Source organism: Gopherus flavomarginatus, chromosome 4 (genome assembly GCF_025201925.1).
Source record: "Gopherus flavomarginatus isolate rGopFla2 chromosome 4, rGopFla2.mat.asm, whole genome shotgun sequence".
In the NCBI taxonomy this organism is placed as follows: domain Eukaryota; kingdom Metazoa; phylum Chordata; order Testudines; family Testudinidae; genus Gopherus; species Gopherus flavomarginatus.
In genome coordinates this window covers 121988909-122005588 of record NC_066620.1, presented here as the reverse complement: position 1 = coordinate 122005588, position 16680 = coordinate 121988909, and the positions used below count along the sequence as shown (strand labels likewise).

The following is a 16680-nucleotide window of genomic DNA, read 5'->3' as shown; positions in this document are numbered from 1 at the left end:
ACCAGACGTACACCCAGGTGTTCCCAATCTTTCTGAATCAGTCTTTTATGTTTCAAAATTGTAAGTATAGCCAGGCAAGGGGGATTAGTCTTATGTTTGTTTTCTAAACTTGTAAATGTGTCTTTTGCTGGAAGGATTTTTACCTCTGTTTGCTGTAACTTTGAATCTCAGGCTAGGGTGGTGGGGAGGAGTCCCTCTAGTCTATATGAATCTGAGTACCCTGTAAAGCATTTTTTTCCATCCTGATTTTACAGAGATAATTTTTACCTTTTCTTTCTTTAATTAAAAGCTTTCTTTTTAAGACCCTGATTGAGTCTTCCCTTGTTTTAGAATCCAAGGGCTTGAGTCTAAACTCACCAGAGATTGGTGGGGGGAAAGGAAGAGGGAGGGTTAACTCCTCTTTGTTTTAAAATCCAAGGAGTTTGGATCTGTGCAGCCTCTCAGTATAACCCAGGGAGGGGAGAGTCGGGGGGCAGGGAAAAGAGGGGGTTTGTTAATTTCTCCTTGTTTTAAGACCCAAGGGGTTTGGGTCTTGAGTTCCCCAGGGAAGGTTTTGGGTGAACAGAAGTGTGCCAGACACAGACTTCTGGCTGGTAGCAGCATACCAAATTTAAGCTGGTAATTAAGCTTAAAAGTGATCATACAGGTCCCCACTTTTTGGATGCTAAAGTTCAAAGTGGGGGAAAAAACCTTGATAAGGCCAATGCTCAAACCACTGAGCTATGCCTCCCTCCTGTTCCCATCCTTTTGCTCACTGCACCAGATCTGCCCCAGCCCACTCCCAATTCCCTTAGTCCCGCTCCTCTAACACCCCGCCCCCTCCCCCAAGTCTCTGGGCCCTTCCACCCATCCTGCCTCTCCATGCCCCTGGGCTTCACACGCTCATCCAGTCCACCGCCTCCCCAGTTTGCCCTTCTATCGCTGTTCAGCAAGGAGAGCTGGGGGCCCACGACCAGCAGCTTCTCTTTCTTAACAGCCACGTGCAGGGACCTGCGACGCACTCCCGGCAGCCACCCTCCAGCTGGCGTGGGGCAGAGGCGCTGGGGACACAGTACCAGGCAGGTCCCCCGGTGTCACTGCGCGCGTTTCGCGCCGTTCCCCCCGCGGTGTCCCGGCAGGCGGCAGCAGAGAGCTCCGCCCGCGCCCCGTCCCTCTCTGAGCAGCCGCCACCGCCTCCTCTTCCAAAAATGGGAACAGGGGCGGAGGCCTGGCCGAGCGGGGACCTCGCAGCCTCAAATGGCCCCGCTGCTCCCTAAGAGGAGCCGTGTCCCCGCCGCAGCCGCCACCTCCGCCCGCCCCGGTACCTGACCCAAACACCGTTCCCCCCCCCACCCCGAGCAAGCTCCGTGCGAGCATCTGCCGCCGGAGCGTGGGGCAGCTCCCGCCGCCTATCGCCAAGGCCGCCCGGCTGCGCGGGAAGAAGGGCGGGGAGGGAGCTCGGGGAAGTGAAGATTCCCGCTTTGGTGGGGGGGACCCCCCAGGGGAGGAGGTGTGGGGAGGCAGCAGAGACTGTTGCAGAGCGCGAGCCCCGGGAGTGGGAACCCCTCCTCCCCTCCCCGCGCCTCAGCCGGGCTGCGCTGGAGCAGGCAGAGCAGCAGCAGCCCCCACGTTGCGAGCCAGCCCCGTGCCATGCCGCTGAGCAGCCGCCGCCAGCTCCGTGCCACGTTCTCCTCCCGCTGCTGCTGCTGCTGCTGCTGCGCTGGGAGCCCGGCCGGCGCCGCATGGAGCATCTGAAGCCTTCGCCCAGGGGACTGGGGAGACCCGGCTAAGCCTCCTGGCAGAGGGACGGCCGCTGCTGGCGTTGCCCGAGACCCGGCTGGGGAAGAGGAGGAGGAAGGGGACGCGCTACTGCCTCGCGTTGCCCCTCGCCCAGCATGAACTAAGCTCGGCCCCGCCGCCTCCCCGCGCAGCAGCGCCGCCGCCCCGGAGGCTTTGCGAGCCGAGCTGGGGAGCCGGCTTTGAAGCCCAGATGCCGCTGGGGCTTCCCAGCACAGCGCGGCTGCTCCTGCTGGCACCTGGCGCAACCTCGCCCCCGGCGCTGCAGCCGACGCGCTCGCTGGAGGCTCGCTCCGTGGTGCACCGGGAGAGCGAAGGTAGCGGCGGCTGCGGCTGCTAACCCAGCGCAGCGGGTCCTAATGCCTGTCACTTCTCGGGACGCGCTGGCGGCGGTGGCGGCAGCAGGCGAAAGCCCCCGGAGCCCCGCGCAGGTTTGCCTGGCCTCTCCCGCAATCTGATTGGATCAAGTTGGGCTCTACGTGGCGAGGGCTCTTGGAAACCATGGGTTATTGCAGCGGCAGGTGCACGCTGATCTTTGTCTGTGGCATGCAACTGGTAAGTGACACGGCGCTGTGTGCGGTGCCTCGGCAATAGTGGCAAAGAAGTGCAGGGCAGAGGCTGACACATGGGCTGCAAGGGAGAGGCGGAAGGTTAAAAAAATAAGACTTTTCAGTGGATCATTGACACAAGGTATCATTCATCACATGGCGCTACTGTCCCTGCTGTCTTAAAATAAACCCCCCAAACGAGGAAGACTCCCTGAAATGGGAGAGATCTAATGGTACCTTTGATAGTCACTGGAAAAAAGGGTCCGTTACAGGTGTTTCTTAGCCAGCTATACAGTTTTGTACATACAGTAAAGTTAATAAAAAAACCAACAACCTCAGGACACTTTTGACAGGCATTGGCTAAACTTAGTGTCTGGTTTCTTTCAGAAAATTGATATTTAGTTAGCACTTAGTTTGAGAATGCCATTGTTGTTAGTCATGAACAGCTTGCCACACAGCTGTGAGTGAATTTACATCTGACTTTTTCTGCAGATATGTTTCTTCTTTCAGGATTAGTGGCTGATATTTAACTGCATTGCATTGTTACAGAAGTGAAAAAAATATGCAAGAATGCATTGCAGATATTGTATTCATAGCCATCAGACATAGAGACTATTGAGTTTAGAAAGTATGGAAGAGAAGTACGGTAACTTAGAAAAGGCTTTTAATTAACTTTTAATTAACCTGCTAACATGCTAAAGAAAGGAAATGGATTTTTCTGTATTATATATGAGTATTTCCAGCTGGATTATTGTCTGATTTGAGAGGATGGTGGAATTTGTAGAATTCATATTAAATGTGATGCAAGTACATATCACTAAGGACCCAGCCACAAAAAAAATGCCACCTCTCTGAATTTAAATGGACCAAGTGTGGAACATGTGGTACTTCTTTAAGCAGTTAACCTTGATCAGGAATGAAATCATTCACATTACCCACTCCCCTCTATCTCTTATTGTGTAGTCTTGCTGGAAAAGCCTGAGCTGGTATCAATGGCACCCAGCATTACCACCAATTCTTCCAGGTACTAAGAAGACTGCAGAAGAAGAGGAAAACAGTGGATTTCAGAGACCTAAATCAGTACATAAAAAGTAGATTTATCAGCAGAACTGAAGCACAAATGTCTGTGGTCTTTATATATGTTGTGATTAATTCTTCATCCTTCTGTGTTGTGGGAAGCTTTCTATTTGTATAAATGGTGTTCTCCTCAGAAGTTATGTGATCCTTTGCATTTGGTGTATCTTAGTAGATTTATTCATATGCAGTCTAAAAAGAAAAACTTGAATAGAAGTGTGTAGTACATGAGGAATGTAACCTTTTCCCAACAATTTGGAAACATAAAATACATTGAAGTTTTCCAGATCTATTTAAGTTTCGGACCCATACTTTTCGTTTTCTCTGAAAAGGCAACAAAAATGTTTAAAATGTACTTTATATGGACAAAAGATCCTTTTGAACAAATACTAGCTTGAGTGAATTAGCTTATGAAGGTGCAGAGATGTAAAAACTTTACTGCTTTTTGATCTGTACATTTGCTAACGTGTGTGTGTGTATGTGTGTATATATATATATATATATATATATATATAGCAATAGTAGAATACAGTACTTAGATTATATTCTACTTATTCTAGAGCCCTATCAAGTTAAGATAAAAGAGTAAAATAATATGAAACAAGATCCTGCATTATTTCACAGGGATATATGAATGAGTGAGTAGGTGAAATAATGCAGGATCTTGTTTCATATTATTTTACTCTTTTATCTTGACTTGGTAGGGCTCAAGAATAAGTAGAATATAATCTAAGTACTGTATTCCACTATTGCTTATAAAATCTTTGAGAATCAATATATTTCAAGTAGACTGCAAGACACTACTGTTCCCCTTTTAGACCTGAGCAGCTACCCAAAAAATCAGCATTTAGTTAGTTGTTCAGTTAGGAGGAGAAAGTGATAATAGGTACTTCTCTGATGAAATTTAGTTTATTTACAAGGATTGTACAAAGTCCTGTGTCTCTGAATGCAGAAGGAATCAAATAGCAGAAAACAGCTTCTTTTGCTCACAGCACCGAGTACTTTTAGCCTGCACCCGTGATCCCAAAACATCTCCTTATATATCTTCCAGGGTCAACCTCTGTCAGCTGTTTCTTCAGGCACTCTCTCTATCTCCCGTCCCTATCTCAGTTTTTTCTTTTGTTCTGCCTTCTCCCTGCCCCCAACCCTATCTAAAACAATATTCAAGAAAAGCTCTTCAGTAAGTTCACGTACTCCTTGTCTTAAGTGGGAACTTATATTTACAGTTATGCTAGTTGAAAGGTATATTCAGACTGGTCAATCTCCGTGGGGTTTTTAACTTAACCCATAACAAGGTTTCAGTTAGCTCATACCAGTACGCAATATCCTGACAAACCTGAAAGCTTTAATTTCTTTACTGCACAAGAGGGGGCACATTACTCATAAAACAAAACACTTCAATCATACTGCATCTGCATAATGATGTTTCAGTAGGTGAAAAATATAGTTGGCCATACAAGAATACTCTACCCTTCTCACTTTATAAAAATCGTGTTTCCCCCCCACTTTATGTGCGATGCATTGATGTAGGTCATGAGCCTTCAAACCCTTTCTCATATGAGTACTTCCATTGATTGATTGATGTGACTGCATAAGGACTGCTTATACATCAGCCCTGGTCTACACTAGAAAATTAATTTGGCTTAACTGCATTGCTTAGGGATGTGAAAAATCCACACCCCTAAGCTGCGTAGTTAAGCCACCCTAACATTTGTGTAGACCAGGGATGGCCAACCTGTGGCTCCAGAGCCACATGTGGCTCTTCGCATATTAACTTCTGGTTCCTTGTATAGGCACCGACTCCGGGGCTGCAACTAGTGCCAACTTTCCAGTGTGCCAAGCGGTGCTCACTGCTCAACTCCTGGCTCTGCCACAGGCCCTGCCCCCACTCCACCCCTTCCCACCCCCTCCCCTCAGCCTGCCGTGCCCTTGTTCCTCCTCCCTCCCCCCCAGAGCCTGAAAACTGCTGATCGGAAAGTGTGGGGAGGGAGGGGGAGGTGCTGATGGGCGGGGCTGCCAGTGGGTGGGAGGGAGGGGCTGGGGGGGAACTGGTGGGGGCTGTTGACGTATTACTGTGGCTCTTTGGCAATGTACATTGGTAACTTCTGGCTCCTTCTCAGGCTCACGCCAATGGGAGCTGCTGGAAGAGACGGCCAGTATGTCCCTCAGCCCACACCGCTTCCAGCAGCGCCCATTGGCCTGAAGCAGCGAACCGAGCCAGTGGGAGCTGTGATCGGAGGGACCTGCGGACGGGGCAGGTAAACAAACCGGCCCAGCCCGCCAGGGGCTTTCCCTACACAAGCGGTGACCCTAGTCTGAGAAACACTAGCGTAGACAGTGCTAGGTTGATGGAAGACTGCTTCTATTGACCTACCTACTGCCTCTCAGGTAGGTGGATTACCTACGCCAATGGGAAAACTGCACTGAAGAGCTAGAGCGGTGCAGGGGAGTATCTGTGCCACTGTAGCATTTCGAGTGTAGACAAGTCCCTAGCTACCATCGCTCGGGGAGATGGTGTTCCTACAGTGATAGAAAAACTTCTTCCGTTGCTGTAGTCTGCATCTATATACACGTCTGTGCTGGCATAGTTATGGCTCCAGAGCTATGCCACTGTAATCTCCGTAGAGTAGAATGGCTGAAATTGTCAGGATTCAGCCCATGATTAGCAGCCATGTTAATGCAGATGAAGATGATTTTTAAAAAAATGAAGAAAAGTTAACTGGTCTGATATTGTGAACAGCATTACTTGACTGTTAGTAATTTGTTTTAATCCACATCATTTTTAACAGAGAACGTTTTTTTATTGAAACAAAAATGGTTTAATTTAAAAAAAAATGAGATGGGGGGAGGGATAGCGCAGTGGTTTGAGCATTGGCCTGCTAAACCCAGGGTTGTGAGTTCCCTCCTTAAGGGGGCCACTGAGGAATCTGGGGCAAAATCAGTACTTGGTTCTGCTAGTGAAGGCAGGGGGCTGGACTCAGTGACCTTTCAGGGTCCCTTCCAGCTCTATGAGAGAGGTATATCTCCAAAACAATTATAAAACATAGAAAATACACTTCTAAGGAAAAAAGTTTCAGATTTTAAGGAAGGAAAGGGGTTTTGCACCTGTGTTTCTGTTAGAAGAATTTTTGCATATTTGCTTAGTACAGATGTGGTGATTTAGTTAGTCTTGGCAGGATTGGCAGAATATGTAATACAATGGTATACTGTTGAACATTAGAAAAGTTGCTGCAGGCTTATCTGTACGGTGTATGGCCAATCTCCAAAATGGACCATAAAGGCTAAATTTTCAAAGAATGCATCAGGAATGCAGTTAGATGCACTTGAGAGCACCTGCTCAAACACAGAATTATTTTCATAAATGCAATTTAAACACCTGCTGCTTGTGCAATTTACTGTATCATCAATTATCAAAATACTCAAGGAATAGTTTGCTTCCAACTGCACACTGATCAGTGCTCCCTTGCCTAACATACATAGTCCCTCCTATTTGTGCTCTCACTTGTATTATGCAAAGCAGGTTCTGACAGTTCTTTTCTTCTGCATTTATTAACCAATAAGAAAAATTAATACTGCTGTGACTGCTGCTGGAATGCTGTGTCCAGTTCTGGTTCCCAAATAGTTATAGATTGAGCTCCTTGAGTCCATTTAGTTTAACAAAGAGAAAATTAAGGGCTGACTTGATTGCAGTCTATAAGTACCTACATGAGGGAGGAACAAATATTTAATAATGGTCTTTTCAGTCCAGTAAAGAAAGATACAAGATGATCCAATGGCTGGAAGCTGAAGCTAGACAAATTCAGATTGGAAAAAGGCAAAGTTTTAACAGTGAGAGTCATTAATCACTAGAACAACGTGCAAAGAGTTGTGATGGATTCTCCATCACTGACCATTTTTAAATCAACATTCGATGTTTTTTCAGAGTATCTGCTCCAGGAATTTACTTTGGGGAAGTTCTCTGACCTGTATTATACAGGAGGTCAGACTAGATGATCACAATGTTTCCTTATGGCCTTAGAATCTGTGTATCTATAGCAGGTAAGAGTTAATTTTGCTCATGTCAGGTCCATGCTCTTAATTAATTTAGTATATGAAAATAACCTCAGTATACATCTTAATCATTCAAAGATATTAAACTGATTCTTTGTAAATTTCTCTCCTCCTCCACAAGAGGACACTAAGCATGAATGTATGTGAGTTGGGGTCTCTGTTTCTTTCACTTCTCACCCAGATTCCATGTTGCTTTAAGAGGAAGTCTCCGCTATTCTACCTCTTCCCAAACTTCTCAGCCTTTTTTTCTTTTGGATCTCCTTTCCCATTAATAGCTCTAGTGGCAGCCTATGCTGTTGCTTACAGTCTTCTCAACCAGCAGAAACATGAAACTAACAGCCTTATTGTCAGTTTCAGTGCTGTCCATAAATTTCTGAAGAGCAGTAATGAAACTGGCCAGAGCCTTTTCATTTTCCCTCTGTTACTGTGAGGAAAAGCTATGAACAATGGCAGAAGCATTGAGCTGGTCAGCAAGAAATTCAGGAAGACGGTACTTCATTTTGTCAAACTTGGAAGTTATCGTCATAAGCAAAGGCTAGAAATTTTAAAGTAGAACTTAAAATTCTTCAGAAATTAATAGCTTATCACTCCACTTCTGTTCATTGGGGAAAGGTCTCACTTCCCAGAGGCAAGTAAATGAATGGTATTTTCCATCTCGCGCAGTATTTTATACTATTTCTATATGTCACCATTTACATTTTTCTTCGTGTTCTATACTGTCACAAGGTCCATTCACTGCTAGGGCACCTCCTCCTGGCTGGTTTGGGGATTAGCTCCTTTCAAGTCCAATGCCCCTTTCTTCACTTCGTGGTGCCTCTCTCAATCTGGGACTCAGATACCCCTTCTTAGAGACTCAGCCCTCCAGCCAGGTCACTAGGTCCTCCCCTTCTAAGGTAGCAAAGTCCTTGGATGACAATCCCAGGCAGACTTCAGCAGTTGGTAGAGGAACCCAGCCCCACCCTCTGCTCCAAGTTCCAGTCCAGGGCCCCTGTGTCTAGCAACTGTGATCTGCTTGCATCCAGAGCCTGTTGCTGTTTCCGTTGGACTCCTTCCTACTTCTGTGCTTTTATCTTCTGCACACATGCACTCTCCCCCACTCTGGATTTATCAACCCAACTGCTCTGCAGACTTCCTAAATCTGTAGTCTTAAACTCACCTTCCTTCTCCCAAGGAGTGACTGCAAACTACTTCCCCTGTAGCTCTTTTCTGCTGCCAAATTCCTGGCTTTATACCAACCCCGCCTGTGCCTTCCCAGCTGGACTCCATTCTCCATCAGCCTTTCTCCCCTAGGTGCAGCATCTCAGGTTAATATACCTGATTGGTTATAATAAATTTTGCTCATGATTTTTTGTTGTTTTTTTTAAAAAAGGCATAGTCCCATCATTTAATTTGCAGAAAATTTACAGAAACACTTTACAAATAGGCATCAGGTTTTTGAAATGTTCCTAGTGATTTGTGGGTACCTGAATTTTTGGATGCTCAACTTCAGTTGCTTTAAAGGGGTCTGATTTTCACAGGGTATTTACTCAGGACTTTCTGAAAGTTAAGACACCCCCAAAAATTGATATAGCCAAAATCACTAGTCATTTTTGAAAATATAGGCCAGGCATGGGGAACCTTTTTTGTATCAGGGACCACTAACCCACCGAAAAAATCAGTGGCGGGCCATACACATTCAGCTCACGTGCCTGGAGGCGGGTCATGAAGGCTCGGCTCTTCCTCCTGCAGCGGGACAAGCCTGCACTTGCATCTCCAGCCTCATGGTAGGGGATACCACAAGCACTGGTTCACCCCACTGAGGGCAGGAATCCTCAAGCCTCGGCGCTCCCCTCCCCAGGGTTGGAACCACAAGTGCTGGCTCGCCCCGTGCAGGGCTAGAGCTGTGAGTGCCGGCTTGTCCTGCTGCGGAAGGAAGTGCTGAGTCTCCACTCCCCCCTGGGAAGGTGAGTTGAACGTATGCGGCCCATGGGCCGGATGAAGATGAGCAAGGGGCCAGATCCGGCCTCTGGGCTGCAAGTTCCCCATCCTTGATGTAGGCTTTAATTCTTATCTGTGCTTTATGCTGTTTAAAACAGTGATCAGATACTTAATGGATTGTGACAGCTTGCTTCAAAAACTCACTTGAGTTTCATGCCCTTGCACAAATTATTAACATGGGTGTAAAGAAAACTCAAACAATTTATTTCAGAAACAACACTAATTGGGGTAATTTCTATACTTAACTGTGATATTGATGTACTGCATGTGAACCCATCCTTAGTTACACTGTTGCATCTGTATGCACATATTTGTTCTGCTGGAAATAAAGCCCTGTAAATTTTCAAGTGGAGGGAATGAATTCCATAGAATCAGAAAGTAATATCTGCAGTATGTCTTTCATGGTCAGAGGTACAATCTACAGTACACACAGTGCTAGCCTTCATACTTACAGTATTTTCTCTTCCAATTATTGCATAAACTGTAAAACAATGATATATTTAACCACTCAGAACAGAGCTTTATTCTTTGGAGAACAAGTGTGCCTTAATGATCATTTTTTGTAATAAGAAATGTAACATACCAACTTTTGGCTTGAACAGCAAGCAATCTTTATCCTCATTTTTATCTGTCATGAACAGAATATTTTAAATCATCATTACTGGGAAACTTGTAGATTCTCTCATGCTTTGTGGGTATAGGCTTTTCATGTCAGAAACTGAGGTTGAATGCAAGCTTAATGTCTGAAATGAGAATGGTGATTTCAGGTCTATAGCAGTTTATATCACAATTTTACCCCACTTGATTTGGCACAGTTTTATATCATTAGTATCCTTATTTTAAGAGAAGTAGTTGTCTGAATAGCTTGCAGACTGAATTATCTGCAGTCCTCCAGGAAGCTATAGCTATCCAGGTTAGAGCTGAGGTCACTTAACAGAGCTGTATCAGAAAACTCACAGGGTTGTGCCTAAGCAATATTAACCTGGTAATTTTACAGAATAATTAACGTTCCGTTCTAGATATGTTCTTACACCATGCTCTTCACCATATTATCTGACTGCCTTCCAGCAGTGCATGAAGTGATTAAGTAACTAACATCATGTTTGCGTTTGTTCTTTCATCCTCTCCCCAGCTGGGAAGTGTGTACAAGGGAGTGGTTTTTTGTGGTTTTTTGTTTTTTAATTCTTTTGATAATGACACATATGTTGCTATATTTTTATGTTAGAGGAGGCCATGTCAGAGAAATGTGCCTTGCACTTAGAGTGGAAGGTTTGTGTGGTCCTTAGTTCCCGGATCCATAGGCTTTTTACAAGAACAAAGATTCTTTTTGCTTCTGGAACTAGGTCTCTGGATGCCTTCAAAATTGTGTATGGGTTAAGAACAGGTTGTTTCTTCTTCAAAATTCTTTGTAGTTTTGTTTTAATTTTGTTTGGAATAATTGAATGGATGTAGATGAGCACCCTAGCCTCTTTCTGTCCCAAAATTTTCTGATGCCACTAACTGTACAAAGGAAGTAAACACAGATTTAACTGCAGCAGACATTCAAGAGATGTATATTTTTGAAAGCTGCTGTGTAATGCTGCAGACTGCATTTGAGGTGTCGTCATGATTATATAAGTCAAGGACTTGAGCTAGAATTCAAAGAACTAACATCTTTTGTTGCGATGAAGAAAATGTATAGCAAACCTTTTAGGTGAGTAAAAGCTTGAGGGGGTGGGGGATACACAGTATATTTCTGTGCTGTTATTCAGATAAAATACTCCAGATTGATAACTAAGATCTTTATTTCTTAAGATTTTTCGAGTTATGCATGGTAACAGGTACAGAACTTCAGTATTACTAGAAGTAAGAGACGTTATGTAATTTGATTGTAATGGATTGGCTTCCAATATGAATGATGCAATGTTATTTTTTATAGAAAGAGGATTAAATTATATAGGCTCAGATGGACAGTACAAATGGATTTTTTTTTAATTACAGGGTTGAGAAAACTTCAAATGGCTATTAAAAATCAAATCCAGTGTTGATAGAAAGTCTCCCATTGAGTTCAGCGGACATTGATTATGGACCTAAGTTCAAATGCTCAGACACTGTGATGATAGGTGGGAGGTAGAATACCCAAAACTGCCTTTTGGGCCACATAATGGCCCTGAGCAGGAGCGGGTTTTCAAGATGGAGCAGTGCTAAACATAGGGCGTGGCTACACTTGAGAGTTACAGCACTGGTGATGGCTTTACAGCGCTGTAACTTACTCCCCATCCACACTGGCAAGGCACATACAGCGCTGTATCTCATTGGCTACAGCGCTGGTTGTACTCCACATGGACGAGAGGAATAAAGAGAACAGCGCTGGAGTGCCAGTGTAAACAGTGATTAATCTTACTACGCTGTAACTGATGTCCGGAATTTTCCCATAATGCTTTTAACTAAAGAACTCTTTGTTTTGTTATGATGCCTCTCTTTGTTTTGTTGTGAACTCGGGGCTCCCGGAGCTGCTTATCTAAAAAACAAACACAGCAATTGTTTGCTTGAGCAGAGGCAGTCAGGGAATGTCCACAGCTAGTGTTTGCTTGAGGAGAGAAACAGCACGGCGAGGCGGGGGAGAGGGTCCATCGGAGCAGCTGCTTATCTAGTCTGAAGGCTATTTGCATTTAAGAGTGAATGAGAGAGGGGTGGGGGAAGTGGGCGAATTTGTAAGGCAGGGAGCTGACATAGTGTCGGCTCCAAAATTCCACTCTCTCTGGCCTGGTCCACACTACAGCGTTAAATCGATTTAACCCTGTAACCGTCCACACTACAAGGCACTTTAAATCGATTTTAAGGGCTCTTAAAATCGATTTCTGTACTCCTCCTCAACGAGAGGAGTAACCCTAAAATCGATATTACTATATCGATTTAGGGTTAGTGTGGACAGAAATCGAAGTTATTGGTCTCATTCTTTTACTGAGCTACCCAGAGTGCACCGCTCCGGAAATCGATGGTAGCCTAGGACCATGGATGCACACCACCGAATTAATGTGCCCTAGGGTGGACGCGTAAAATCGATTTTATAAAACCAGTTTTATAAAACCGGTTTTAATAATTTCGATTTTATGCTGTAGTGTAGACGTGGCCTCTCTCTCCCCCACTCTCCCTGTCACACTCCACCCCACCCCCCTCTTTTGAAAAGCACGTTGCAGCCACTTGAACGCTGGGATAGCTGCCCATAATGCACCGCTCCCAACAGCTCTGCAAATGCTGCAAATGTGGCCACACTGCAGCACTGGTAGCTGTCAGTGTGGCCACACTGCAGCGCTTTCCCTACACAGCTGTACGAAGACAGCTTTAACTACCAGCACTGTGCAGCTGCAAGTGTAACCAAACCCTTAGACACCTATTCTAATGAAATCTTGTTTGATAAAATATGTGTTGATGGATTTTTCCTGAAGTTGTTTACGTGTTTTCTTGGTTTAATGGTGTTTTACTGAGATGAAAATAGTGTGATTAGTTTGACATTTACGGTATGACAACAGCCATTGCTGTCTCTTCTACCGCTTCACTGCTAAAAAACAGACAAAAACCATCCAGGGATTGCTTTGCTATGCCTTGTGTTCAGACCATTTTCCATTCACTGGTTTCATGTAGTAGTGAGTATGTAGAGAAATTCAATGAAAGTATAATAGTTTTTAACCATCAAAGATGTTTTATTCTTGTTCTAATGAAGTGTTGTTATTATTGGTTTTAAATATGGATAGACTAACATTGCTCTTCTAGAGGTAAATAATAGTGCTTTCAATGGTGAGTCAGAGGATGGAAGATCTAGTTCCTTTTAACCTGTAAAGTGATGAAGATATAAAGTGGCTTGAATGACACCTCCTTGCCAGAGCCAACAAGTAGGTCCCACACCACTACCCAATTTATTAAAAAAATATGCAATATACCATTGTCTTGATGATATCTGAAAATATTTCACATTCATAACTCTCTGGAAATGACATCTAGAGGAGGAAACTACTGATCTCTGTGTTCACTAAAAAGTAAACATGCATATCTAATAGTTCTGTTCAACACACATCATACTTATGCATTTTTAATTTCAAATATTGCTTTGAATTCATAAATAACTTATGAGAAATGTTCACCAGTTTAAGACTATCTGTTGATTCCTACTAAAATTTGCACATCATATACTATACCTCATAAGTGTCCTTCCTTTTAAACTCATATTTTACCTTTAATGCACAAACCTGCTGCTCTCCTATATATGTAATTGTACGTTATTTAAGTGAGAAATACTGGAGTGGGAAACTAAAGTCAGAAGAATGTTACTGATGAAAAAAAATGACAGTTACATTGTTTTATGTTTCTTACACTGATAGCTTTCTAGTGCTCCTCTTTTTAGGCCATTTTACCTACATATGGTTTGATTCTGCTTTTATTGAAGGAACTGAATAAATAACCAATGACATCAGTGGGAGAAGGATTGGATTCATCATATCCCTTATTTGTGCCTGAGTAGGTTAAGGTTCAGGGGTTTTTTCCCCCCTGCACATCACAAAGGTCTTGATGGTAGAGTTTAGTGAAGAAGACACCAATGTGAAGTTAACGATGTCACTTCTAAGGGAAACTCAGTGTTTCTTCCAATATAACAATACCTACCACCTTTATATTTTGTATCCCCTTTATAGAGTTACAGTGCTCTACTGGAAAGGGTGTGTGTGTGTGTCACTGCGGCCTAGTAAACAATGCCCTGAACTGGAACTCAGAAGAGCAGGATTCTGTCCCCAGTTCTGTCTGTGGCCTTCTGCAGTGACCTTAGGCAAGTCATTTCACCTCTCTGTGCTTCAGTTTCCATATCTGTGAAATGGGGATATGATGATATATACTTCCTTGGTAAATCACTTTCAGATCTACTGATGAAAATGCTATAAAAGAGGTCAGTTTTCATCTTCTTTCAGAAAACATTACTATAAAATTCTTGGCAGACTCTGCTTCTAGAAGGATCACATCACTTTCTACTCAAATCCAGTCACTTCTGGTGGTAGCATTATCATAGCTGCTTCTTAACAGCACAGCCGAATAGGAAAGAAGTGAACAAAAATTTCTCTTATTAAACTACAATGCTAAATTGAGACAGAACAAAATATAGAACTGTTAATTGGAATTTAGCTGACATAAGCATAAACGGTACATGCAATTTCATCTGTCCTATATTTAAGTAATGTTGCAGACCTAACAAAAGGGCCAGATTCTGGAGTTATATGTTACACCTTACCAAATTCTCACATGGAAAACAGTTTATAGAATAAGATACTATTAACTAAGAGGAAGGATAGTGAATCTAGCTTAGAGACAAATGTTGGCTAATATTTGTATCTGAAATCTTAACTGCTTTCTGAACTAAAGTAATTCTTTCTCAGGTGACTCATACTATGGTTCACTTTACTAATTAAAAATTCTTTTAGAATTCTCCACAGAAGGGCCTACTAATTGGCTCTCAACAATTATTTTCCTGTTAACTTTAAGATAAAAAGCTGTAGTGCAAAAAGGAAGATAGATGCAATGATGTCTCTTTAGAACAATGCATGGGGGTATGAAAAGTGGTTATCCAATAACTCATAACAAAATGTGAAGCTTACAGATGTTGGCCATGACCAACAATGGCCCTGAGTTTTCTTTTATTCTCTGGTCTCAGATTGAACAGGCTATCACAGAAATGATCATAAAGCATTGAAACAAAGGAGAGGGAAAAGCCTGTTGTATATTATTATTGCTTTCACAAATAAAACCATAAATGTGTTATGCCTAAGAAGACACTGTTCAATGTTCATTAGAACCACCAATGACATGTTTTTTTTTATGAATAACACTAGTTACTGGCCATTCATGTGTCATTGCATCATTATTCAAGTTGGCAGTGCAAAAGCCAAGAAAAAATTAGGAGTTAAGGGAATGCTAAAGAGAGAGAGTCTGAGCTGGAAAATAATTTTAAATACAGATCCTGTATTTTCTGGTAATGATGCTGTAAAGCTTTTAAAAACAAGGTACACAACCACTTCCATCCCGTATATTTTTGGCCAATCGTATTTTTAGTTTCTTTGACATTAGCAGTTACTTGTCATGACAGCCACTCGTGATAAGCCAGGTGATGGCAGTAGTAGCGTTGATTGTAAAACTGTGGCTCAAATTTACTGTATACTGAAAAGAGAGTTCATTGTCTTGTGTTTTCCATGCTAAACAAAACTTTCATGATAACTGGCAGTAGAAGTGGGACTTGCAAAAAGAAACCACAACAAACTGCAGCTGGATGTAGCATCCAGGAACACACCTAGTAATGTTTTATTTCAATTTTTGGCAGCCTCTAAGAATAGTTAGGGGCTCTGGCATGTAGTGCAGTGCATTTGCTTGTAATGAACGCTCTAACCCATAGTTGGGGCTATAATAGTAGGTAAAGAAGAAGTTGTTGGTCTCTACTTCTGAAAGAGACATTGTGCTGTATAATGCTCAATTGTTCCTTTCCAGATTCAGAGTAAGAAAGTTATTTATGCACACTGATAAAGTGGTATTTGTTGCATAAAATCAGATGGGCATGTGAACAGTACCAAAAAGCAGCTAGTTTCGTGAGCCCTATTTGCTGCACAAATGTGCTGTTCTCATTAATTTGAATACAAATGCTTTTTGTGGTTGCTGATATGTGCAATCATTCTTATTTTGTAGTATGCCTAAAAATATCATCATGTGGGTCCCATGTCAGTATTATATCTGCTATGACTAGCTCCCTGTTGGGGGTCAGCTATTCCTCTCCATACAAAACTTGTATATAACTCCCACAGATAATAAAGTTCTGAGCGTAATTCACCACAGCATTACTCTAATTTATGCTCGTATAACTCTATTGGTTTCAACTAAACACTGATATAAAACAGGAGTAGTACAATTCTGAATCAGATCAATGCATATTATTCAGTGGAGACTAGACCCTTATTTGTAAAGTGGAGACTAGACCCTTATTTGTTTTCAGTGCTGATGTTAGAGAATAAAAGACCAGTGGTAACATATGCTGGATAAGACTCCTTGATCTTGGCTTTAATACAGGGAACCCTTATAGAAATCATGCGCTGGAAAATAGAATATATATGTGGACACTGAAATCATATTAATTGCCTTCACTAGAAGAGAAGGGTCAGATTCTTAGGTGCTCCATCAGCACAAAGCAGCTGGGAAGCTGGTTTAACTGGCTCCCTGAGGATTCTCCCTGTATAAGGGAAATCTGAGT

At 43.1% G+C, this 16680-nt stretch overlaps 1 protein-coding gene across 2 annotated transcripts in view; it reads left to right on the top strand.

The window, feature by feature from the left end:
- Positions 1-1521: 1521 nt before the first annotated feature.
- Positions 1522-16680, top strand: part of NKAIN2 (sodium/potassium transporting ATPase interacting 2) — a 788381-nt gene continuing 773222 nt past the window's right edge. Inside the window, exon 1 of one of the 2 annotated variants that reach the window (XM_050949891.1) lies at positions 1522-2331. In XM_050949891.1, the coding sequence (XP_050805848.1) occupies positions 2278-2331 (54 nt within the window). In that variant the 5' untranslated portion in view covers positions 1522-2277. The remainder of the gene's footprint in view (positions 2332-16680) is intronic. The other variant, XM_050949890.1, reaches the window with a different exon arrangement.